The 26,491-nt window shown below is 40.0% G+C and overlaps 1 protein-coding gene across 1 annotated transcript in view; it reads left to right on the plus strand.

The window, feature by feature from the left end:
* The window catches only part of LOC120492620 (FERM, ARHGEF and pleckstrin domain-containing protein 1), a 49,618-nt gene that overhangs the window by 15,022 nt on the left and 8,105 nt on the right, over positions 1-26,491 (plus strand). The window contains exons 3-19 of the mRNA XM_039690773.2: positions 1,480-1,584; positions 1,751-1,793; positions 1,959-2,037; positions 2,123-2,220; positions 3,751-3,865; positions 6,001-6,148; positions 6,219-6,314; positions 6,417-6,583; positions 7,695-7,763; positions 7,906-7,978; positions 9,317-9,485; positions 20,406-20,545; positions 22,071-22,160; positions 22,243-22,376; positions 22,596-22,668; positions 22,751-22,988; positions 24,918-25,117. Of these exons, the coding sequence (XP_039546707.2) occupies positions 1,480-1,584; positions 1,751-1,793; positions 1,959-2,037; positions 2,123-2,220; positions 3,751-3,865; positions 6,001-6,148; positions 6,219-6,314; positions 6,417-6,583; positions 7,695-7,763; positions 7,906-7,978; positions 9,317-9,485; positions 20,406-20,545; positions 22,071-22,160; positions 22,243-22,376; positions 22,596-22,668; positions 22,751-22,988; positions 24,918-25,117 (2,037 nt within the window). The remainder of the gene's footprint in view (positions 1-1,479; positions 1,585-1,750; positions 1,794-1,958; positions 2,038-2,122; positions 2,221-3,750; positions 3,866-6,000; positions 6,149-6,218; positions 6,315-6,416; positions 6,584-7,694; positions 7,764-7,905; positions 7,979-9,316; positions 9,486-20,405; positions 20,546-22,070; positions 22,161-22,242; positions 22,377-22,595; positions 22,669-22,750; positions 22,989-24,917; positions 25,118-26,491) is intronic.

Genomic DNA, 26,491 nt, shown 5'->3' on the forward strand with positions numbered 1-26,491 from the left:
ATAATTGAGGTAAAAATATCCAAAAAATGAGCAACACGCATCAAAAGAATGAGAAGAAATAAGTGCAATGATGTCATTAAAAAACGGACAAGTTATAGTGCTGCCGAGATATAAACCTAAATTAGCATGCTAAATTACTAGCCCCGGCCCGGCAGGTGTCGTAATACCAGTTTCGGCCATGGGAGGCGGTATGCAGGCGGGCAACATAACCACCAGCCAAACTGCAATAGACGAGTAACTCGTGCGGCTTGTGTGTGTGTACTTGAACCTGATGTCAGTCGTGTGGAAATACAGCCCACTACTACATTTCAGTTCAGGGAAGAGTTCAAAAAAATGATTGGTCGATATTATGCATGAGGAATACATTTTGGTAAGTTGTAACATACTGTATCTTTCAACAGTGTTCGTGTTCTTTTTCCATTAGCTAGTAGAGATGATCGGTTCACGTGCGCTAGGGATCTGTGGTGTAACATGTACAGGTGCCAAAACTGCATTTATTGTTTGAATTGCGTACTAAAATTGACAGAATCTGAGAGCTTAACTAACCTGCTTGCTAAGTGTCAATTACGTGTGTCTCACGGTGAATTCGTGAGAGTTGGCAGCTCTGAATGGCGCTAGCTTGATCAACATCAGCGAATGCTGTCTGTCAAATTAATTCAAACTAACAATAAAAGTGTAATATGAACAAAACGAATACCGTAAACTTAAAATAATAGCCCAGGCTTTTATTTCCCATATCGTCGAAATGCACCAGCTTGTTTTTGAGACAGGCGTCTATGAGACGGTCTTCATCATTTAGTGTTGAGATGTTGTTCATTGAGTCTCTGATCTCTAAAAATCTCCAAATGCTCCACGTGAAACTGCGTCTTCCGACTTTTTACTATCGTGTCAAATGATTTGAATAATATGCGAGAAAGAGAGCAAAACAGCGCTCGCTTGTGTTGTTTGAAGACGTGAGAGTGCGCGCGGCCGCGGCACAACTCACTTTCTGGAGGTGTACTGCCCCCATCTGGTATGGAATATGGAATATGATTTGATTTTTAGTTCCAGATGGGAGGTTGGTGTCTATTTCTCATGTTACACTGCACAGTTCTGCCCTAAAGGATTACAATGTAAAATATTATTATCGTTTATAAAGATATGGTGGAATGGCGTGAGCGCAACTGGCCTTTAAAGGGAATGGGAGATGAGACTCTGATTGGTTTAAAGCATGTAAATCCCAAAACACCAATTATCATTAAGAGAATAGGGTCACTAGCAAAAGTGGATTCGGGCACTAAGTGCACTTGATCGCTTAGATCGCTAAAATAGGGTCGGGTATGTTCATGGTTTATACTGAAAGATGCCTGAATGATGTCTTAAATGTCATGAAAGCTCTTTTGCAGAACTTGAGATTCAGAACAAATTGAGATTTGGCCTGTTTGTTTCTAACTTGGACTTTTCTGAAAGCGTGTGTGTGTGTGTGTGTGTTGTCAACAGCACCGCTCATCTGGGCGGGTTCTGTTGGAGATGGTCTGCCTGCATCTGAACCTTGTTGAAGGCGATTACTTTGGCCTGGAGTTCCAGAGCCGTCACAGGAGAACGGTGAGTGTCGTCCACATCTCTCTGAGCTTTACTAGCGGCTGGAGGCCCTCAGTGAGCTGAGCAGGACATATAGTTAATGCATCATACGTGAAGGTTGTGTCGTGTGAGGCCTATAAAGATGTGTGTGACCGTCACACTCATCTCTGCTGTGTGCTTTACTCCACAGGTCTGGCTGGATTTACTAAAGCCCATTAGAAAGCAGATCACACGTAAGAGGCCTCACTGCTGAGTGTGTGTGTGTGCGTTCGTGTGTGAGAGTGTGTGTGTATCTCCCTGAGGTTTCCACAAAACATACCAGTCTCTGCTTTTGAGAGTAACACATTCATGCAAGGCTTTGCTCGTGCGTGTGTGTGTGTGTGTGTGTGTGTGTCCAGGGCCCAAGCACAGCGTCCTCCGGTTTGTTGTGAAGTTCTTCCCGCCTGATCCCTCTCTGCTGCTGGAGGATCTGAGCAGGTGAGCCGTCGTCGCTCAGTGTGTGTGTGTGTCGGCGCTCGCGTGTCTCTGGCGTGTGTGTGTTTATTTGCCTGTTCTCTCTCAGGTACTTGTTTGCGCTGCAGGTCAGGCAGGATCTGGCCAGTGGACGGCTCACCTGTAGCGACGCCAGCGCGGCTCTTCTGGTGTCCCACATCATCCAGTGTGAGTTATGCCGGCCGATGTTCATCTGTGAGAGTGTGTGACGCTGCCTTAAAGAAATTAAAAAAATACACTTTTGCTGATAATTTACTCACCCCCATGTCATCCAAGATGTCCACGTCTTTCGTTCTTCAGTCGAAAAGAAATTAAGGTTTTTGATGAAAACATTCCAGGATTTTCTCCATATAATGGACTTCAATGGGGACCAAACGGTTCAAGGTCCAAAAGACAGTTTCAGTACAAACTGCAAACTGTTCAAAGGGCTTTAAATGATTCCAGACGATGAATAAGGGTCTTATCAAGTGAAACGATCGCTCATTTAATAAATAAAAAGCAAAGTTTAAGTTTTATAAGCTCAAATGCTCGCCTTGATCTGTTCTGTGATGCGCGTTCGTGACTCTCCTGTTCGAACTCGTTCATCAACACAAACAAATCTTTTTCGAGTCATTTGATTCATTCAACGAACGAAATGAACAAATTGACTTCGGGGAAAGATTCATTTTGATGAACGAGTTTGAACAGGAGAGTCACAAACGTTTTAAGTTTCGCTTGAAAGACCCTTATTCATCGTCTGAAATTGTTTAAAGCCCTTTGAACAGTTTGCACTGAATTAAATTTAATTGACCCCATTGAAGTCCATTATATGGAGAAAATCCTGGAATGTTTTCATCAAAAACCTTAATTTCTTTTCGACTGAAGAACGAAAGACGTGGACATCTTGGATGACATGGGGGTGAGGAAATTATCAGCTAAAGTTTTTTTAAAAGTGAACGACTCCTTTAACTAGCTATAGCCTTCACTCCAATAGATTGCTCGTTCTGATTGGATGAGCCAGACTGAAAGATGTAAACTAGCTCATATTCACACACCTGTGACGGTACAACCGTTGAGTTCTGGATTAATGCGTCCAGTTGCTATGCGTCTTGCAGTTCGGTTATGACGTCACTCTGTAGGCCAAAACGCGGAAGTGAGTTATCATTTAGCACTCCCGGTTCCCTCGCTCTAAAGTCTATGGGATTTTTGAATGGGTTTTTGCTAAATCGCCTGAAATAAGCTCTGTGGTGAACAAAGCCTCTAAATATTTTCACGTTTTCATCTATGACATAGCACACAGTTATAACCTGCTTTATTGTGTTTGCTTGTATTTTTAAAAACTATACAGGCTTCAAAATGTGTAAATTTTGGATTAACTTGTAAAGATTATCTTGATAGACAAAACGTGTAGGGGTCACAACTCTTATTTTTTGCTGTTTTCCAAAAGTCTATGGGGAAAATGCATTGGTTTTCGATTGAGGGAACCCATGCGCCGCTAGCTTCCGAGTTGTCCTACAAAGTGACGTCATCACTTCGGCACTCTATTTGTTCCTTATTCATGTAAAGTGCTATTAGGGGAACGAATGCATGTGATCCAACAGAACCATGGACACGTTTGCTTCTTAATATTTTCCTGTACCTTTTATATCCCTCTCACTGTCTCTGTTAGTCAGTTACTCATAGTGAACATGTGTGTGTGTGTGTGTGTGTGTGATTTAGCTGAGATTGGAGATTTTGAGGAACCTCAGTGCAGACAGCATCTGCTAAACACCAACTACATCCCTGACCAGATGGCCCTGATGGACAAAATCATGGAGTTCCACCATAAACACACGTGAGTCTCCACACAAACACACAAGATCACCGATCTATTTGATGTGATCGTGCATTTCCATCTGGAAGATGTCATTTGTAGATTGCAGATTGAAATATGCCAATATATGTCGGATGTTCAGAGGACGTTTAGTAGAGGTAGCTGTGACATACATGATTACACAATTCTCTCTTTTGGGTAAACTAACGTTTTGAAGTTATGCTATTTTAGGGTGTGTTCACACTTGGCATGTGTGGTTGGATTAAAATGAACCCTGGTGTGTTTGCTCTGTTAGAAAAAGTGTGAACGCTGCCATAGGAATCCTGGTGAAGTGGACCGAGACCACTGAAAAGATGGATCTCAGTTCGCTTCCAAACAAACTCTAATGCGGTTTGACTGAAATATAAACAGACCAAACACATGTAAACGAAACAAAAACCGGAAAAAGGGACAGATTGCTCAAGCATACCCGGATCTTCTTGTTGTAGTCGAGATGTTGCTCATCACAGTTCGGTACAGGCATCAGAACCGCGTATCCTCACGGTAGATCTGTGTGTGTGTGACGGAAGGGTTCCTGCTGCTGTTTTGACTCATTTGCACATTTTATACTCAGACAGCAAATGTGTCGTACCAGATTCGGCCCACATGTTGAATCCACATGTACCGGATGTGGTCCGGATCTGGGCCGACACTGTTGCTGTCTGGCTAAGCTCTTCACGAGCTGGTCAAAAGGCTACGCACACACAACGAGCGCATTTATCCCAGCTCACAGCATTGCGTTGATGTTCGGTATGTTTTGGCTTAAAATAGGCATTACGTCATAAAAACCGACCAATCAGGTTGTGAACATCCCTATGACTTCAAGTTCAATATCTTTAGGGTCGGTGATAAAATTGCCAATCTGAATGCGGACCAGGAATAAATGTTGTTGGGGTTTTTTTTGGTCCAGACCAAATGAACCACGCCAACCGAACAAGTGTGAATACACCCTTAAAGGTTTCTAATTAGATCTCCTACAATAGGTTTACATGCATCCACATTTCTGTTAATTTCCATTGCAGCATCAGCTCTTTTCTCACAATGTCTGAAATAAGGGTTCTGTCTCTCTAAACCGCTCCTTTCTGAGAGCCTCCTTTGTTCTGATTGGTCAGATGACGCAGTGAAGAGCAAACCAATCACAACAGACTGGGCCATCTAACCAGTCAGAGCAGAGTAGACCATCTGACCAATCAGAGCAGAGTAGACCATCTGAACAATCAAAGCAGAGTAGACCATCTGACCAATCAGAGTAGACCATCTGACCAATCAGAGTAGACCATCTGACCAATCAGAGCAGAGTAGACCATCTGACCAATCAGAGTAGACCATCTGACCAATCAGAGTAGACCATCTGACCAATGAGCAGAGTAGACCATCTGACCAATCAGAGTAGACCATCTGACCAATCAGAGTAGACCATCTGGCCAATCAGAGCAGAGTAGACCATCTGACCAATCAGAGTAGACCATCTGACCAATCAGAGTAGACCATCTGACCAATGAGCAGAGTAGACCATCTGACCAATCAGAGTAGACCATCTGACCAATCAGAGTAGACCATCTGGCCAATCAGAGCAGAGTAGACCATCTGACCAATCAGAGTAGACCGTCTGACCAATCAGAGTAGACCATCTGACCAATCAGAGAAGACCATCTGACCAATGAGCAGAGTAGACCATCTGACCAATCAGAGTAGACCATCTGAACAATCAGAGCAGAGTAGACCATCTGACCAATCAGAGTAGACCATCTGGCCAATCAGAGTAGACCATCTGAACAATCAGAGCAGACCATCTGACCAATCAGAGTAGACCATCTGGCCAATCAGAGTAGACCATCTGACCAATCAGATCTGTTGTGATTGGTCTCTGCTGTGATTGGTCAGATGGCCCAGTCTGTTGTGATTGGTCGTAGATTCAGCAGGAAGAGAGACTGGAATTACTGGCGACTCGTTTCAGGCGGGCTTTTGAGAGACAAAAACTCCATGTATCTGCACTTTGATCTTTGAAACTTTGCAGAATTTTACGTGAAAAGGAATATCCCCAAAAACATATTAGGGGCTAAACAAACAAACACCAGGCAGTGTTATAACTGTGTGTGTGTGTGTGTGTGTTTAAGTGGGCAGAGTCCAGCAGAGTCCGATTACCGTCTGCTGGAGGTGGCGTGCAGGTTAGAGATGTACGGTATCCGACTTCATCCCGCGAAAGACAGAGAAGGAACCAAACTCAGTCTGGCTGTAGCACACGGAGGTGTCCTCGTGTTTCAGGTACACACTCTCACACACACATTGATGAGCAACAGAGGGCTTTCCATGACACGAGTTGTGCTTTTCTCAGGGGCACACCAGGATCAACCACTTCAACTGGTCTAAAATACGCAAGCTGAGCTTCAAGAGAAGGAGGTTCCTGATCAAGTTAAGAGCAGACCCTAGCGTGAGTCTCCCTTCTGTGTGGTTATGGCTGGATATCACTGTTTTGATACGAATGTGTCGTATTATTTTATAATGTCCATTCGTTATCTGTCTCGTCCTGTAGGAGAATGTTCATCAAGACACTCTGGAGTTTTTGATGGCGAGTCGGGACTGCTGTAAAATGTTTTGGAAGATCTGTGTGGAGTATCACGCGTTCTTCAGGCTCTTTGAGGAGCCCAGACCCAAACCCAAACCGGTGCTGTTTAGTAGGGGCTCTTCCTTCAGGTTCAGGTACTACATCTGGTGGAACATATATATAGTGTGAATCCTTAATTGTGAAAAAGAAGTGCACTTAATAGAGTTGAATGTGCACTTTCAGTGTACTTCAATGTGTGTGTGAAATCGCTGGTGTTTCTGACGTCACAAATGACCTTGTAACCAATCAGATCAACCAGTGGATCTCTGAGCTGAGTGAGTGAGTGGAGGCGGGGCTCATTTGCATATTCATAAAACCACGTATACTAAATGAGGCAAGAGTGTCGAGTTACATTCGAGATATCTTAACCCGTGAATATTTCTTTTCAAGGAAAAAACTTTTATATGTGTCATATTGGTGATCAAAGATGAGTTTTAAGGCAAACAATTATTGACTACAGGGAGACTTTAATGAAATAAAAGGCCACTTAAGTGTACTTCTTTTAAATGCAACTTTTCAGTTTTAAATATATTTCTTAACAACCTTAAAAACACTGTTATAATGTCGCATTAAAACTTTTATTTTTAATTTATAGAAATAATTATGAAACAATTGAAAGTAGTTATGAAATTATATATAAGATGTAATTAAGTAAAACACTGTAATGTTCAGCTAGTTGCGTTAAATATCAATTTTAAATTATAATACATTTTGATTTAATTGCAATTATCATGCAGTTAAGTCTCTATTTTAAAATATATTATTTCCTTAATAAGCACTGTTTTTAAAAGTATGCTAAAGTGATATTTCTTTTTTAAAGTGTAATATTGATTTGTGCAACTTTGTTTATTTAAGGTATTTTTTTTTTTTTGGTCAATTTTTTCTTGACCATTTCTACCTTCTCTCTGCCCTCTCTATAATTAAATTAGCCGTTTTTTTTTTTCTTCTGTATCTTTAAGACACTTATAATAAATGAGTAGTAACATTCAAAAAACAATTCGCGCAGAAATGTGCTGGAAAACAATAACAAAAAAAAAACAAATGTTGGTCTGTACTAATAATTTTCTTTTTATAGCTACTCTTTTCTAATTTTGGAATACTTTGAAAGTATACCCTCTTTAATTCTGAAAAACAGGGAGCTAATTGGCTACTTTTGGGAACGCGTCATCTTATGCAGTGAGACTAATTACCCCCTCTTCTCTGCAGCGGTCGGACACAGAAGCAGGTGATCGATTATGTGAAGGAAAATGAGTTTAAAAAACTGCCATTTGATAGGTGAGTCTGATATGTTCTTTTAATGAATGTAAAGTCAGAGATTCAGCACTACTGTTTCTTAAAGATTTATTCAGTGTAATCTTGAAAGGCTTTGCGGTTCATTGTGTGTGTGTGTGTGTGTGTTTGTTGTTTTCTCTTTCAGGAAACATAGTAAAGTGCAATGCAACAGCAGCCTGTCACCTCTGCGTTCTGCACAGGTCCAAGTGCCAAATCAAGTTAGTGTCTTCACATATTAAGAGTGACATTTTTAATTAATGTTTTGGTCTCAATACAGCTTAAACTCACTATAAAGCATTTGATGCATAATGTCAATTACCACAGAAATGTATTTAGAAATGGATGGATAGATGGAGATACAAAGGTGCATTCAGTAGTTTGGTGCTAATTTAAAAAGTTTTTCTCATATGAGATAAAGTTAGGGTTTGGGTTTTAATTATGTATGGTACGGACCACTTTTAGAAAAGGTCTAAAGCCAGGAGACAGAAAGACCATGAAAGGCAAAAAACAAGTGTAAACATTGGTAGAGCATACAAATTGCGGAAAGATTTGATGATGGAGAAAATCCAGAGTAGTGAAGCCCACCTTGCATCTGTTTGATCCATGTCAATAGATGGCAAGAGTCTAACACAGGGGTGTCCAAACTCGGTCTTGGAGAGTTTCAGACTCGAGACAGTCTTGGAGAGTCTTGGAGAGTTTCAGACTCGAAACTTGGAGAGTTTTCAGAGTCTCCAAAGAGTTTAGCTCCAACCTGCCTTAACACACCTGCCTGGAAGTTTCTAGTATGCCTAGTACGACCTTGGTTAGCTGGTTCAGGTGTGTTCAATTGGGGTTGGAGCTGAACTCTGCAGGACACTGGCCCTCCAGGAGCAGTATTGGACACCCCTGGTCTAACACCATTGTGGTAACGGTACTTAAATACGCAAATCATACAAGATGAAGGGCCTGTCATCCAACTGCAGGGTCTGAAGCTTTGAAGGCCGCAGGGCAATGATCCCACTGGTGCAAGTTATAATCCCCCCTTGGCAAGGATACAAGAAAGGGGCATGATGTAACTACTCACATAGAGAAAACTCCACCTATAACCAGAAATTTTGGCATAACCAGAAGTTCAAACGTCTTGACAAGTAGTTGGTATCAGGGTTGCAAGGTGTGAGTAACAAAGTCAGGCCAATTTCTTTTAAAAAAATGTCCAATTGTGGCCAAAACTCGCATCCCGAGGGGTTCCTCAGTAAAAGTTGCATTTTGGGCGGGAAAAAATCAGAGGAGTTGCTTCAACCCTCGGACTGAAATACAACCCTTGACAACAGTGTAAAAATTGCCCAGCAAAACTGTGGACTTTAAGTAGTTTCACCCAAAACTCTATAGATCGAATAATAAACTTAAATAATTAATGAACAAGCTTCACATTTCTGCTTCTACACCCTCTGGAATGCTAGACTTCCTTTGAAAGTGCATTCATGTAAATGAAAAGTTGATTACTTTGTGGATTTCCCAGAACCTGAAATATTTAGGCACTTATGGAAGACTCTTATCTGTGTCTCTTTTTCTCTCAGGCTGTCAGGGATGTCTCATTTTTAGTAAGCTCTGAAGACTCTGCGGTATTAAGACCATGTGGAAACTCCTCCCCTTCGACTCAGCGCAACGGATGCAGCGACCAAACGTACGCCGTTCAAGAGGACAGCAGAAGTCAGGCGGCTAAGCAGCCCCCCGTCGATCGAGCAGGTCTGGCGTCCCGCGCAGCTAAAGGCAGCAGCTCATCCATTCCTTACATTGACTGCAGTGATGCAGAGTTTAGTGAACAGGAAGTCAGAGGTCGGGTCAGCAGGTCACACTCACACACACGTGATGGCAACAGTGACAGCGCTTATGGCACAGGGTTTGGTTTGCACCGGACACATAAGCAGGACAGATACTTAGGCAAGTTCAGGCATAAAGAGTCTCCGCCTCTTTCCCCTGTAAGCCAAGCCGAAAGCCCCGCCCACAGCTACCCCAGCCCCTCCTCTCCAAATCAATGTGCTAACATTTTTGAGTCATCATTTTTTGGAGGCAGGGTACACGGGCCGCTTCATAGCACACTAATGGAAGAGTTGGCTGCAAAAAACCACCACACAGGCACCAGGAGCCTGACCTCTAGCCCCGCCCCCTCCTCAATTCACAGGACTGGCTCACTGAGCCACACCCAGCATAATGGACACACCGGGTGGAGCTTTAGTTCAAAAGCAGGACGGGAGGAAAGAGGTGGACTTTTTAGTAGCTGCTCCCCAATTATGAATCGTTGTGCAAACAAGTCCCAGAACACTGTTAGCCAGTTAGAAAGAAACACGCGTGTCTTGAATCAGCCAAGAGACACTCCCGTTCTCTCCCGCTCTGAGAGAATTGCCATGTTGGAGCGCCGAATGCTGGCCAATGGGCTCACGCCTCCCGGCAAGGCCAATCTCAAGCTAAGTTCCCCGCACCGACGCTTCGGGGTTGTGCAGATGATTGATGGCTCCACCAGTAGTGGCACAGATACTAGCGACTCTGAGGAGGCGGAGACTACTGGCTCCTGCAGCCAATCACTAGGGTTCGAAAACCAAGCCGCCCGTAGTTCGTCCCCCCTCCGCAGAAACAAGTTCTCCTTTGAGAGCTTGCAGCTAGATGATCTTGATGATGAAGGAGGGTGTGCGAACCTTAGCGATGAGGAAGGGATGCAAGTGTTTAATTGCTAGCATGCTAGCATTGCGGTGTTCTTCTCGGCCATGCCACACTGAGTTTTCTTTTCCTGTAACCTGAGATGGCCTTAGCTGTGTGACAAGGTGGATACTCTTCCCTTTCTTGAGGCAAAAGTGATTTTATCCAGCCTCTTTATTGAGCAAGAGGGGACTGTTGTTGTGCCAAGTTAAAAATTACTCAGTTCTGATGCAGAAATAATCTGGAATATTTCAGAAACTCAGAGTGATGTGGTCACTCCCTGGAGTACCTTCAGGATCTCTGGGTTGGAAAATGCAAGCAGCCATAAGAGGTAAATGTGACCGTGATTTTGCCAAGCAAGATGTGTTCCTGGATCCACATCCTTGTTGGTCCAGGAGCAACTTTCCTGTCGACCATTTAGATGTTTGGGATAGAGGAAGGTAAACTGAGGCTCTGACAGCAACGTCGACTCATCATCCCACCCTGCCATTTTGGGGTTGTTAATGGTGAGGCTGTTATTTGAAAGAGTATGAGGGAGAACAGTTTATGGGGCCTTCATGCCTCGCCTTTATGAGGAACACTCTTTATAAATCATTCCTTTTGACCATTTAGGCTTTTTAATAACGTTAGGACGTAGATCTCGGATCCTACATTTGAAATGATTGTTGTGCGTTTAGAACAGGGGTAGGCAATTCTTGTCCGGCAGAGTTTAGCACCAACCCTGACCAAACGCACCTAACTGTAGCATCCTTGTGATCACGAAGAGCTTGATTGGCTTGTTTGGGAGTGTTTAATATGGGTTGGAGCTAAACTCTGAAGGAAAGTTGATCTCACCCCTTTTTTATACACTTATGTGTAGCAACCTTCTCAGCTCTGGCCCTCAAGGTCCACTTGCCCGCAGAGTTAATCAAACACACCTGAACAAAGAAAATCATAGGCAAAGTCATAGGCAGGTGATTTTGCTAAACTCTGCAGGAAAGTGGATCTTGAGGACCAGAGTTGAGAACCCCTGGTGTGGAGCAGCGGTACCCATCCTCGCTCCTGCAGACTTTAGGTCAACCAGCTCCAACACACCTGCCTCTTATTTCCTGGTAATCCTTAAAGCCATGATTAGCTGGATCAGGTGTGTTTGATTGGGATTGGAGCTAAACTCTGCATATAGAGCAGGAGTGGTGAACATCGGTCCTGGAGAGCCACGGTCATGCAGAGTTTTGCTTCAACCCTAATCAAACACAGCTCAACAAGCTAATCAAGGGCTGTGTCTGAAATCGCCCCCTACACCCTTGAATAGGGTGTCCGAAACAATAGTGGACGTTACCGAGTGCACTCATTCAATCCCACAATGCACTGCAATAATGAGTGTACAACTGATGTGCGCTCAACAGCTAATGCCGAGTTCAGACTGCATGATTTTAGCCACGATTTTCGCTCGCCGACAGGTTTTGAGAAATCGCCGACAAATGCCCGAAATCACAGGCAAATCGGCGCTCGTTCACGCGAGTGACAATCACGCAGTGTGAATGAACAAAGACGCGAACTGAGAGAATCACCGACGCCCGTGAGATATTTGGCATGCTAAATATCTGGACCTGTCTGCGATTCAAAATCCTGCTGTGTGAAAAGTGTTTTGACTGAAAACTACATCGGCGATCACCGGCAGCCAGTGAGAGAGCAAGATACAGAGCAGCAGGGAGTTCGGGGAGGAGTTATAGATCACATATCAACATGATATGGCATTGTTTCAACAAAAAAAGCTTCTTCTCGGTCTATTTGGACACAATAAATGGAAGAAAAATTAGTAGAAATTTGGCAGGAGCACTCGTGTCTGTTTCACCAGCTGTACCACAACCGGGTCGAAAAAAAAAGTCTCACGTGAGAACTCCGGTCTTGCACGTGTGGTGTCGCGCGTTGTTTCCTTTTCATATCTCACGCGTGTTTGTTGTGAAATGTAGTTTGCGTGCAGCGTGCTAGACAGAGTCTGTCGGCGATTTTTCTAAAGTCATGCAGTGTGAAACCTTCTGTCGCCGATCCATCGTCCAGTGTGAACACAGCAGCGACTGAATGCTGGCCAAGATAGTCATGCAGTGTGAAAAGAGCAGCGACCTGACTACTTTGAAAATCGTGCAGTCTGAAAGAGCCATAAAGGAAACCCATAATGCACTGTGAGCGCCACAGCTGAAAATCCAGTGTAATATCATACAGGTATTTACTGTGTTTATACATGCTAGTTTCCAGAGCAGAGTTCAGGATAAATTTTTCCATTACTACTAGAGCTGCCAGTTTGAAATTAAACAGCAAGCACAAACTACGCAAATGTGGAAGCCCTTCCAAATTCACTCACTTGTGTTCATTCACTCCTTCAAGTGGACTATATTAGTGGAGTAATGTAGGAAATAGTGAACGAGGGTTTAGGGTCGATTTCGAACACAGCCAAGGTCCGAAGGGTTACCAGGAAGCTTCTGGTTGGAGCTAAACTCTGCAGGACCGGCGTTCGCCACCCCTGGTGTACTGCTTCATCTTCATTAATATTCTTAAACATCCGTTGCCATTTGTGCGTGTGTGCTGGCACTCTCAGCTGATCTTCAATGGATCATTTAAAGGACCTAGTGTGATTTTTGAAGCTTCATTCATCTTCAGCTTTTGCAAAAGAGCTTTATATCATGGTTTTCATTGTGTCATTTCACGCTCTGTGTGAGCTTGGGAAATATCTCTGTTTACTGCGAGAAACCAGTGGATTTAAAGACTGGACTTTTTAATGGTATCTTATAAAATCCTGCATGATTTTTAATTAGGTAGATTTAAATGTAAACTTTTTAAATTTAAAAAATGTTCTCCTGTTGTGTCAGAATTGTGATGAATGTATTTGTCAGTAAGAGATGAAATTATATAGGCTACTCACCTTCATGTAGGACCTTTATTTTCTTCAAACTAAAGGAAACATTTTGAAGAATGTTCACACGGCTCTTTTAGAGTACAACAGAATTATACAGTGTATTGGTCATATTGGGCCATATGGTTTTGGGAAGAATTGAGGGATGACAGAACTTTCATTTTTGGGTCAACTGTCCCTTTAAGCTGTGGGATGGGTCAGTCTATAGACAGAAAGTGTCATATGAGAGCATTTGTGTTTGCGTCTCACTAGCCGCGTTTCCATTACCCTTCAAATTGCGCCCAATGGAAATACGCCAATTTCACAATTCTGACTTTATATCACACAACTCTGACTTTATATCTCACAATTCTGACTTTATATCTCGCAATTCTGACTTTATATCTCACAATTCTGACTTTATATCTCACAATTCTGACTTTATATCTCGCAATTATTGACTTTATATCTCGCAACTCTGACTTTAAATCTCGCAAGTCTGACTTTATATCTCGCAACTCTGACTTTATATCTCACAATTCTGACTTTATATCTTGCAATTATTGACTTTATATCTCGCAACTCTGACTTTATATCTCGCAATTATTGACTTTATATCTCGCAACTCTGACTTTATATCTCGCAATTATTGACTTTATATCTCGCAATTATTGACTTTATATCTCGCAACTCTGACTTTATATCTCACAATTCTGACTTTATATCTTGCAATTATTGACTTTATATCTCGCAACTCTGACTTTATATCTCGCAATTATTGACTTTATATCTCGCAACTCTGACTTTATATCTCACAATTCTGACTTTATATCTTGCAATTATTGACTTTATATCTCGCAACTCTGACTTTATATCTCGCAATTATTGACTTTATATCTCGCAACTCTGACTTTATATCTCACAATTCTGACTTTATATCTTGCAATTATTGACTTTATATCTCGCAACTCTGACTTTATATCTCGCAATTATTGACTTTATATCTCGCAAGTCTGACTTTACATCTCGCAATTCTGACTTTATATCTCGCAATTATTGACTTTATATCTCGCAACTCTGACTTTATATCTTGCAATTATTGACTTTATATCTCGCAACTCTGACTTTATATCTCGCAATTATTGACTTTATATCTCGCAACTCTGACTTTATATCTCACAATTCTGACTTTATATCTCGCAATTATTGACTTTATATCTCGCAACTCTGACTTTATATCTCACAATTCTGACTTTATATCTTGCAATTATTGACTTTATATCTCGCAACTCTGACTTTATATCTCGCAATTATTGACTTTATATCTCGCAACTCTGACTTTATATCTCACAATTCTGACTTTATATCTCGCAATTATTGACTTTATATCTCGCAACTCTGACTTTAAATCTCGCAAGTCTGACTTTATATCTCACAATTATTGACTTTATATCTCGCAACTCTGACTTTATATCTCGCAATTATTGACTTTATATCTCGCAACTCTGACTTTATATCTCGCAATTATTGACTTTATATCTCGCAACTCTGACTTTATATCTCGCAATTATTGACTTTATATCTCGCAACTCTGACTTTATATCTCGCAATTATTGACTTTATATCTCGCAACTCTGACTTTATATCTCGCAATTCTGACTTTATATCTCGCAACTCTGACTTTATATCTCGCCATTCTGACTTTATATCTCACAATTCTGACTTTATATCTCGCAACTCTGAGTTTATATCACGCAATTCTGACTTTATATCTCGCAATTCTGACTTTATATCTCGCAACTCTGACTTTATATCTCGCAACTCTGACTTTATATCACGCAACTCTGACTTTATATCTCGCAACTCTGACTTTATATCTCGCAATTCTGACTTTATATCTCGCAACTCTGACTTTATATCACGCAATTCTGACTTTATATCTCGCAACTCTGACTTTATATCTCGCAACTCTGACTTTATATCTCGCAATTATTGACTTTATATCTCGCAACTCTGACTTTATATCTCGCAATTCTGACTTTATATCTCGCAACTCTGACTTTATATCTCGCCATTCTGACTTTATATCTCACAATTCTGACTTTATATCTCGCAACTCTGAGTTTATATCTCGCAACTCTGACTTTATATCTCGCAACTCTGACTTTATATCACGCAATTCTGACTTTATATCTCGCAACTCTGACTTTATATCTCGCAACTCTGACTTTATATCACGCAATTCTGACTTTATATCTCGCAACTCTGACTTTATATCTCGCAACTCTGACTTTATATCACGCAATTCTGACTTTATATCTCGCAACTCTGACTTTATATCTCGCAACTCTGACTTTATATCTCGCAATTATTGACTTTATATCTCGCAACTCTGACTTTATATCTCGCAATTCTGACTTTATATCTCGCAACTCTGACTTTATATCTCGCCATTCTGACTTTATATCTCACAATTCTGACTTTATATCTCGCAACTCTGAGTTTATATCACGCAATTCTGACTTTATATCTCGCAATTCTGACTTTATATCTCGCAACTCTGACTTTATATCTCGCAACTCTGACTTTATATCTCGCAACTCTGACTTTATATCACGCAACTCTGACTTTATATCTCGCAACTCTGACTTTATATCTCGCAATTCTGACTTTATATCTCGCAACTCTGACTTTATATCACGCAATTCTGACTTTATATCTCGCAACTCTGACTTTATATCTCGCAACTCTGACTTTATATCTCGCAATTCTGACTTTATATCTCGCAACTCTGACTTTATATCTCGCAATTCTGACTTTATATCTTGCAACTCTGACTTTATATCTCGCAATTCTGACTTTATATCTCGCAACTCTGACTTTATATCTGGCATATAATTCACAATAATTTTTAGCTTTTAAATAACTTTTTTTCTTATTCAGTGGTGGAAATAAGCCTCCATACGTAACAGCCGTAATTACTTATCACGCAAGAAAAAAATAGTCGCATAACATCGGTTCATGAAGCGCCATCATTTTGCAATAGTTTTTTTATCGACATTTAGAAAATATAGCAACAGTTTTGTGCAAATCTGTCATGGAAACGCGGCTACTGTGTTTTACACTCCCTCCCTGAGCACCTCCACCTTCCCTTACTCGTGGGTTTAACCGCTATCCTTCAGCAGGGATTAGAAAGGACATTTCTAATAGGTTTTTTGATATTTCAACTAAAAATTGAAGAACTAACTGCTAAAGATTTCATTGTCAGAAAAAACAAGAAAAGTGTGATACCCAGCACACGTGTTTCTAATCCCTGTCTGATTTCTCACTCACTGCACTATTGGCTGATATTCACTGTTGTTTTATACCTTTTCTTTCCTGAAACCGCTTGACTTTGTCATTTATGACCAATAAATGCTTGTTATGTTTTCTGCTGGCATTTAAAATGAATGAATCTTTGTAACTTGTGGTGTTTTTAAATGCTGCGCTGCATGCTCTCCCTCCCCATGGCTGTTCTGTCCCGTTTCGATGAAAGCCGAGAAGCAGTGCACTCTGGGAAATTTTCACACATGAAAATTTGAATATCCTTTTGTATGTCTGTGACATGACTGATCTTCTTTTGTTTGTTCACACAATGATCAAATTATACACCAGTATTTGTATTCATAATGATTCCATCAGCTTCATGGCCTGAGGAAAGTCACGCCACCTGCTGTTGATTTGTGTGAATGACATGTTGATGATCTTTCTCACACAATGGCAATGTTCACAATGGAACACAAGCATACTGCATATATCAACTATGCAAAAAACATTTACATATTGTTGACATAAGGCACGTTTAATCCAGAAAGTGGCCTATAGTTATCATGTAGAACAATAAACTCATTTTGTGAAATTTTTTTTTTTTTTAACATTTTGTCAGTCTGATCAAATAATCAGCCAATAAAAAGACAATATTACATCCAATTCATTTATTTACAGTGGAAATTGTAGAATATAGTACTGTTGTATATTGCACATCACTATTGCATGCATACACAACATGCTTCACACAAGTACGCTAGTATGCTAGTTGCTGTTGTGAACATGGCCGCTCCCTCTTCCTCTGTCACTTAAGCGTTTGCTCTGTTCTGATGTTTCCTGCCTGTTTCTTCTCAATGACCTTTGGTTCAGCTACTTTTTATGAACCACGTAGACTTTCTAACAATGTATTTTGTGCACTAGTGTCAATAAAGTTACAGTTGGCCTTTTAAGACTCAGGATTTGTTTTTTTTAAGCTTGTGATATTTGTCATAACCCCTCACACCCCTCCTGCTGTCTGTGGCTGCACAACGCATGTCTCGCTATCTGTCAGCACACGTGTGTGTATCACATGCATTAGTTCACGTTTTGTGTACGTATGGTGCAGTATGCATTGTTTGTGTGGTTTACTTGGAAGAGTTTGTGTTTGGACATGTTCCTTTTTATTAGAAATCAAAAGTATGAAATAACACAAATGGAAATGTGCTTATTATGTAGTGACCAAACCGTGAAACAAATCAAAACGCTCTTCTTTGATTCCGGCTCTGTTCATTTACTCAGCTAAATAACTTTGTTAAAGGACTTCACGTGTATACTGGGGCTTTTCCTTCATCACCATCGGCCCTAAGTGCACTTATAGATAATATAATACTGATTAAATAAGAAGTGCACTTACTGGGAGACACTATTATGACAGTTTCTTGATTATTATATTTAAAGTTCATATATTTAAAATGTACAAAATCATTTAAAAACAAATATATTTAAAAACATGACATTAACGTTTCAATAGAAATTATATTTTATTGTACATTTCATGTAAACATGAAATTACATATACATATATTTACTTAAATCCTACTTTAAAGTTCAGCTAATTGCAATTAATAATTATTTTAAACTATATCATATTTGCATTTAACATGCGATTAAGTGTCCGAAAACATTACATTCAGTTCGCAGTTCGCACTTGAGTATATTTGGTAACACTTCATTTACTCGTTATGTAGTTACTGTATAATAACAATAAATGATCCATAATTGCATGAAACTGAAATCCTAAATCATAGTAAGTACAGTAGTTAATGAATAGCCTATTACTCAGTACTTTAATGTGTCGTTACACTGTAACAGCGACTCGTTAAAGTATAGTAAGTACTAGTTTTTAAAGTATGTTTTCAGGAGTGGGGTCCAACTCGTCTTCAAGCGTTTAGTTAGAGAGCTTTAAGCTTACGAGAAACGTGTCCAAGCGTTTGATTGGTAGTGTGTGTGTGTGTGTGTGTGTGTGTCAGGCTTCACTCATCATGACTGCTGTCCTCTAAGGAAACACACGAGGCGGATTTGGGCAAGTACTGAGAAACACCTCCTGTAGGCGTAGAGTTTAGTGGGAAGTGCACTTCTAGACGGACCATCAACACTTATTTTTTTTATATTGGTAATATTTTACCAATTTAGACTTAAACTATAACCTTTACCAAGAGTACCATGACCGTATCATTGTACAACAATTTTGATAATTATGATTATGTAGTGTGTACTCCAAAGAATAATGTCCCTGATGGTTCACTCTAAAAAATGCTGGGTTATTTTAACCCAATTTTGGGTCAAATATGGATAAACCCAGCTGTTGGGTTAAATGTATAAATTTTATTTTTTAATCTAGCAGTTGAGTTTGTCCATATTTGACCCAAAATTGGGTTAAAACAACCCATTTGCAACCCAAAACAACCCAATTGTTTTGAGTGTACACTCTACACTTTAAGAATTGCTGGGTTGTTTTAACCCAACTTTGGGTCAAATATGGACAAACCCAGCCATTGGGTTACAGCCATTGGGGACAAACCCAACGTTTGGGTTTGTCCATATTTGCAGTAGCACCTCAATGCAGAACATGAGATCCACGGGGAGGAGTCGGATCACGATCCAAGGGGTGGAGATGGGTAGGATTAGGGTTGGGTTTAGAGATCAGGGGGCGGAGTTGGTTAGGTTTAGGTGTATGTAAGGTGGGAGGAGTTGGATCTGGATCCGACTCCTCCCCGTGGATTTCATGTTCCGCAGTGAGCACCATCTCCATATTTGACCCAAAGTTGGGTTAAAACAACCCAACATTTTTAGAGTGCTAAGCAATGCTGGGTTGTTTGAACCCAAATTTGGGTCAAACATGGACAAACCCAATCGTTGGGTTAAAATTTAATTTGAAAATTGAACCCAACTTCAACTTTCACTTAACTGTACATTTTTTAATTACACTTTTAACCCAACATTTGGGTTTGTCCATTATTGACCCAAAGTTGGGTTAAAACAACCCAATATTTTTAGAGTGCTAAGCAATGCTGGGTTGTTTGAACCCAAATTTGGGTCAAACATGGACAAACCCAATCGTTGGGTTAAAATTTAATTTAAAAATTGAACCCAACTTCAACTTTCACTTAACTGTACATTTTTTAATTACACTTTTAACCCAACATTTGGGTTTGTCCATTATTGACCCAAAGTTGGGTTAAAACAACCCAATATTTTTAGAGTGCTAAGCAATGCTGGGTTGTTTGAACCCAAATTTGGGTCAAACATGGACAAACCCAATCGTTGGGTTAAAATTTAATTTGAAAATTGAACCCAACTTCAACTTTCACTTAACTGTACATTTTTTAATTACACTTTTAACCCAACGTTTGGGTTTGTCCATTATTGACCCAAAGTTGGGTTAAAACAACCCAACATTTTTAGAGTGCTAAGCAATGCTGGGTTGTTTGAACCCAAATTTGGGTCAAACATGGACAAGCCCAATCGTTGGGTTAAAATTTTATTTAAAAATTGAACCCAACTTCAACTTTCACTTAACTGTACATTTTTTAATTACACTTTTAACCCAACGTTTGGGTTTGTCCATATTTGACCCAAATTTGGGTTGAAACAACCCAGCATTTTTAGAGTGTTCATATCTTAAAAACTAAACCTGGTAATGTCACGGTACTTTTTGTGCTTTTTTGTTAATGATGCATATTTGCATGCTAAAATAAGTGATAAGTAACTATCTTCGTGTGTGTGTGTGTGTGTGTGTGTGTGTGTGTCATCCTCAGACGAGGTGTGTGCCTCGCTCACATTAGTTAATGGTCTGGCTGAAGACTGTCGAGGAGCGACGCCGTCTCCTCTCATCTCCCCTATGCTGAACGACACCGGTGCCATGCGCACTGATGAAGAGGACGACACCAGGAGGAAGGTCAGATCTGTGTGTCACTCAGTCTACACTCAAGAAAGTGTGGTGACGTTCACTTTGAAATACATTTTTGGTATGTTTTAGCTTACCTCAAAGGCATCCAAGATGTAGGTGTCTTTGTTTCCGCAGTAGTTTCAATTTTGACATTTTTGGTCAAAGCCGTTCTTGTCTGTCAGTCATAATGGAGGTCTATGGTCACCACCTCAAAGAGCATGCACAGAGAAGTCCAAATTAAACATGATTTAATGACTTGTAAATGTAAGTACACACTGATGGCCTAAGACACGAAACGAGCGGTTTGTGTGAGAAAACGAACAGTATTTATATCGTGTTTACCTAATTTCAAAGTGAACTATCCCCTTAACTTCACATTATTTAACTACCTTAGTTAAATGATTAGTTCACTTTTTAAAAAAAACTTTTGCTGATAATTTACTCGCCCCCATGTCATCCAAGATGTCCATGTCTTTCTTTCTCCAGTCGAAAAGAAATTAAGGTTTTTGATGAAAACATTCCAGGATTTTTCTCCATATAATGGACTTCAATGGGGACCAAACGGTTCAAGGTCCACAAGACAGTTTCAGTGCAAACTGTTCAAAGGGCTTTAAACGATTCCAGACGATGAATAAGGGTCTTATCAAGCGAAACGATCACTCATTTAAAAAATAAATAACAAAGTTTAAGTTTTATAAGCTCAAATGCTCGCCTTGCTCTGTTCTGATGTGCGTTCGCGACTTTCCTGTTCGAACTTGTTCATCAAAACGAACGAGTCATTTCGTTCATTTAATGAACGAAATGACTCGAAAAAAAGATTTGTTAGTTTTGATGAACGAGTTAATTAGTGGTCATTCACACACAGTACCGTGGATCTGCAATGGTGTTGTTGGATTATAATGTGAATTATACTAGACCGGGGCTAGTTGTCACAGTTTATAATGGAGGTTTAGTTTCTGTTCACGCTACAGGGGTAAGTTGTCACAGTGGGAAGCTGCAATAGCCCTTATTGGCTATTTAATGGCTTCAGAAAACCATTATGATTTTATGAATCAGCTACATTTTTACAACATATAAAACACCTGACAACTCGTCCCAACCTGACATTGATGAAAATACCCCTGAATACAGTTGAAGCTTCGGTTCAAGAAGATTGAACAATAAAGATTTATAATGTTACAAAATAATGCTTTTTGCTTAAGCATCAGATCCTCATGTTAGAGTGATTTCTGAAGGATCATGTGACACTGAAGACTGGAGTTCATCACAGGAATACATTACACTTGATATATTCGCATAGAAAACGGAGATTTTATGATCTATTAAATTTTATTAATAGTATTTTTGATCTAATAAATGGAGCCTTGATGAGCAGAAGAGAGTCATCGACCTCAAACTGTACAACTGTAGTGTACACTCATTATATAGTGACTCTTTTCTGAATGCACTTTATGTGTGTTTTTATATGCCACTCAAACATCTCCAGGACTCAACTGAGTTATTGTTGTGTGTGTGTGTGTGTGTGTGTGCGCAGATCTGTCCCACTGATAAGGCGTACTTCATTGCTAAAGAGTTGCTGAGCACTGAGAGGACGTTCCTGAAGGACCTGGAGCTGATCACTGCGGTAAATGATGGACAGATCTTCACACACACACTTCATTAGAGACCGTGGATCAGGTCTGGATGTGTGTGCGTGTATGTGTTAGTCATTTCAGGAAGTGTTGGAGAAAGAGGACTGTGTTCCTGACACCCTGAAGACACTGTTGAGCTCCACCTATGAGCCGCTACTTTCCCACCACACACACTTCCTCCAGGAGCTCGAGGAGAGACTGTCACTGTGGTGAGAAACACACACACCGTTTATTTTATTTATTAGCATGGAGTCTATAATGATCGCCCCCTGCTGGTCAAACCACACCATTAACTAAGGATTAATGAAATGAAACGGATGAAACTGAACAGCGGGTCATCGTTTACTCGCCGTCCTCGTTCTGAACGCTTCATCTCCTCTGTTAATCACAGAACAGGATATTCTGAATGTGTGTGTGATGTGTTTTAGGGAAGGCCGCTGCAATATGCAGGTTAAAGAAGATGTCGGAGACCTGCTGCTGAAGACCATACAGCACCTGAAGGTGTGTGTGTGTGTGTGTGTGTTGAGCAGATGCTCTGTTATATTATCAGTGCTGTTAGTGACGGTGTTGTGTGTGTGTTCAGCCTCTCTCAGCTCAGCTGCAGAAGTGCTCAGAGTGTGTGTACGCTCTGGAGAGAGTGTGTGCTGTGTCCCGGCGGCTGGAGGTCGTGTGCCGTGAGTTTGAGACGCAGAAGGTGTGTTACATTCCTTTAAACGTGTTTCTGCTGAGTCCTCTACATCGCCTGCTGCACTACAGACAGATCCTCGACAGACTCTGCAAACACCACCCGCCAACACACACCGACTACAGCCACTGCAGAGGTGACAGACTGCGTGTGTGTGTGTGTGTTCTCTGAGGACAAGTGCTTATTTTAAAATGGGAAGAGTTTGAAAAACAGTAAAAGTACTGTACATTTTAAGGTTTTTTTAATATAAATTTGAGGAATATGTCATATGAATTCAAATGAACTTAACATAAATGTTTTTTTTTTAAATAATAAACATTTAAGTAAAGAAAGATATATTTAAAGGTATAATATGCGTTTACTTATATTAGGTTATTACAGCATTTAAAGAGCACAGACCTGCGCAGAGGAGGTGCATGTGAAACGCCCTGTAAGAAATACTTTCCTTTTCAGGAAAAGTATCGAAAAAGTATCGAAATCGCGATTCTTGACTTGGTATCGGTATCGAAACAATAATTTTGGTATCGTGACAACACTAGTCCAGGGGGTTGGCCCAACGGAAGAGCTCCCACTGTAAACCTCAGGTCTCCCAAAGTGTTAACCTGACCCGCTGGCTCCACTATGAGAAGCGGCGGTGGGCTGGCACGACCGCAATGCCAACTTGAACATGGTCTTGTGGCCCGGGCATGTGAGACAGCGACCATGTCACAACCTCTCGGCTTCCGAACAAAATATGAATGAAGGTAGTAATGCCGGTCATATTTATGCCTGTATGTATGACTCGCCATGCAAATCTCTCTTTGGCTCGTTTACTTACGACTTGAAGGTGATTGTGATCACTGACCCCAAAGCGTCAGTATCAACGTAATGTCGAACGTGACTGTCTGAATGGGAATGTAATTTATTCCTGTGATAATAATTGTGATAATAGTAATTTATTCCTTATTCCTCATTACTCCAGTCTTCAGGGTCACATGATCCTTCAGAAATCACTCTAATATGATGATTTGATGATCAAGAAACACTTATGAATCATATCAGTGTTGAAAACAGTTCATATTTCTGTGGAAATGAACTTAAAAGAATATATTCACTTGGATGAATATAGAATTTATTTGAAATATAGGTAACACTTTACAATACATGTGCACTAATAAGCATTAATTCATGCTTAACTAATGTACAGATAATACTGAATTAATGTGTAGCTAATGATTATTTAAGCTATTCATTCATGATTACCACATTAGCAACCAATTAAGAGCCTGTAAGGTTAATATATTACATAGTTCATTCATTACTTGTTTTTAATTAAATATGTAATTGTGGATTAATTCCATAATAACTCTTTTTTTAACTAATAGTGTTAATTAATATGTTAATTACCAGAATGAGCCAAAGCCTTGTATTTCAACTTCCAGATAATATGACAGGTGCACTAATATACATTAATACATGATTAGTTACTATATTGTTAGTGCAAATTCATGTGCAAATGACTACAATTACTAAATGACTAGTTAATAATGATGTGCCCCAACAAGTAAAGTCATAACATAATGATGATACCTTTGCAAATCATTAGCTAATGATTAATTAAAGCAGGCAACTGGAAGTTGAAGTGCATAGCTTTGACTAATTGTGGTAATTAACACATTCATTTACACTATTAGTTAAGAAAATATGTTATTAAGGAATTAATACACAATGACACATTGAATTAATAGCAATTCATGTATTACTTAATCTATTAATCATATCGACTCTTTATTAGTTGCTGATGCAGTAATCATTAATTAATGGTTTAGTTCTTCATTAGTTATACATCAACTCATGATTATCTGTGCATTAGTTAAGGATGAATTAATGCACATCAGTGCACCCGTATTGTAAAGTGTTACCGAAATATAAATAATTAGTCACATTATAATTCATCATTTTTGATCAATTTAATGAATCCTTATGGAATAAAAATATTAAATTCTTTCAAATAATTAACCCAGACTTCTGAATGTTGGTGTGTTTATTTGCGTGCACAGAATGTATGTGTTTGTGTGTGTCCTAGCTGCATTGGACGATGTGTGTGAATTGGAGGCTGTGCTTCATCCTGGTCTGGTGGAGATCGAGAACCATCAGAAACTCCTGGAACTCCAGAAGGATGTGATTGGTGCTGAGCATCTGGCCACGGCGGGACGCCAGCTCATCAGATTGGGCTGCCTCAGCAAACTCTCTGGGAAAGGCCTTCAGCAGCGCATGTTCTTCCTGGTGAGATTTCACAATTATCACACACACACACACACACACACATCTATGTTTATATGATGGGAGCGACTTCCCTTTGTTTATTCATTCTTAAAATAAACAAACACAAAACGAAAGCAAAAGCGACAGCCCCTCATGGACACAAACAAACAAAACATAACAAAATAGTCCAGGCCTAGGCCTATCTCATCCTTCACTGTCTCGCTCCTCCTTTTATGCTTCCTGGCGCAGATGCTAGTAAATCGACTAGCACAACCCTTAGTAAATCACCCGATTCCCACCTTGCGTGATTAAATAATCTCCTCCCAATTTTGCTTCTGAAAGGGAACTCCTACAAATGCATATGTAATAAGTTCAGCTGTAAAAAAAACCTGTCCACGCCTTTCCAGCGCTCATTTCTCACTAGCCATGTTTCCATCGACACGTTTTTATCTAAATTAAGTGATATCGAATGAAAAATGCCTAACGGAAACAGTAAAATTCGAAGAAATTTCATTAATTAAATACGTTCGGTCTCATTGGATTTTATCTTGGTCGATATACGGCTAATGCGATAAAAGCTGATGGAAACGTTATTTGCCGAATAAATAATGAATTGCGATTAAGTTTTAGGCCCTTTTATGGTTGCAACACGCCAGAAGACGAGTTCATTTCTCGTTTTTAAATCAATAAACTCGTTTTTAAGTCAATATTTTGAGTCTAATTATTGATTTATTTATTTATTTGGTTGATTTATATGTAATAAGCAGGATAATATATAGCGAGGCGGTTTTTATAGCAATTACAACCCCTTCAACAACCGCCTCGCATACATTATCCCATACATATGTCGCTATCAGCTGGCACTTAAGCATTATTAGGCTTCAACTTGTGAAATATTGATCATTTGTTGGTAGATGGCGCGACAGAACTTTGTTCGCCAAAGTTTGCTTGAATGTTGTTCGATTCAGTGCGAAAATGAGTGGAAACACCTTAAAATGTCTCAAATCAATACGATAAACCAATTTGATCGCAAAACAGCATGTGACGTCATTACGCACAGGTTTTTATTCGCTTTAAAGCCGTTGGATGGAAACACACATTTTTAACCGAACTTCAGATAATCAGTGGTGGAATGTAACGAAGTACAAATACTTGGTTACTTTACTTAAGTACATTTTTCACGTATCTTTACTTTACTTAAGTAGAATAAATAGTGCATACTTTTTACTTTTACTTCGTTACATTTTGCAGCAATTATTATACTTTCTACTCCACTACATTTCTACAACTTCTGTTACATTTTCATTACATTTCCTAAACAGTTTTTCCCCTGCCAAAACGTAAACGTTGCACGTTTGTCTCACCAGTGACGTTTGGTTGCCATAGATACATCAA

The sequence above is a fragment of the Pimephales promelas genome, chromosome 7 (genome assembly GCF_988280905.1).
Source record: "Pimephales promelas chromosome 7, fPimPro1.hap1.1, whole genome shotgun sequence".
Classification (NCBI taxonomy): Eukaryota; Metazoa; Chordata; class Actinopteri; order Cypriniformes; family Leuciscidae; genus Pimephales; species Pimephales promelas.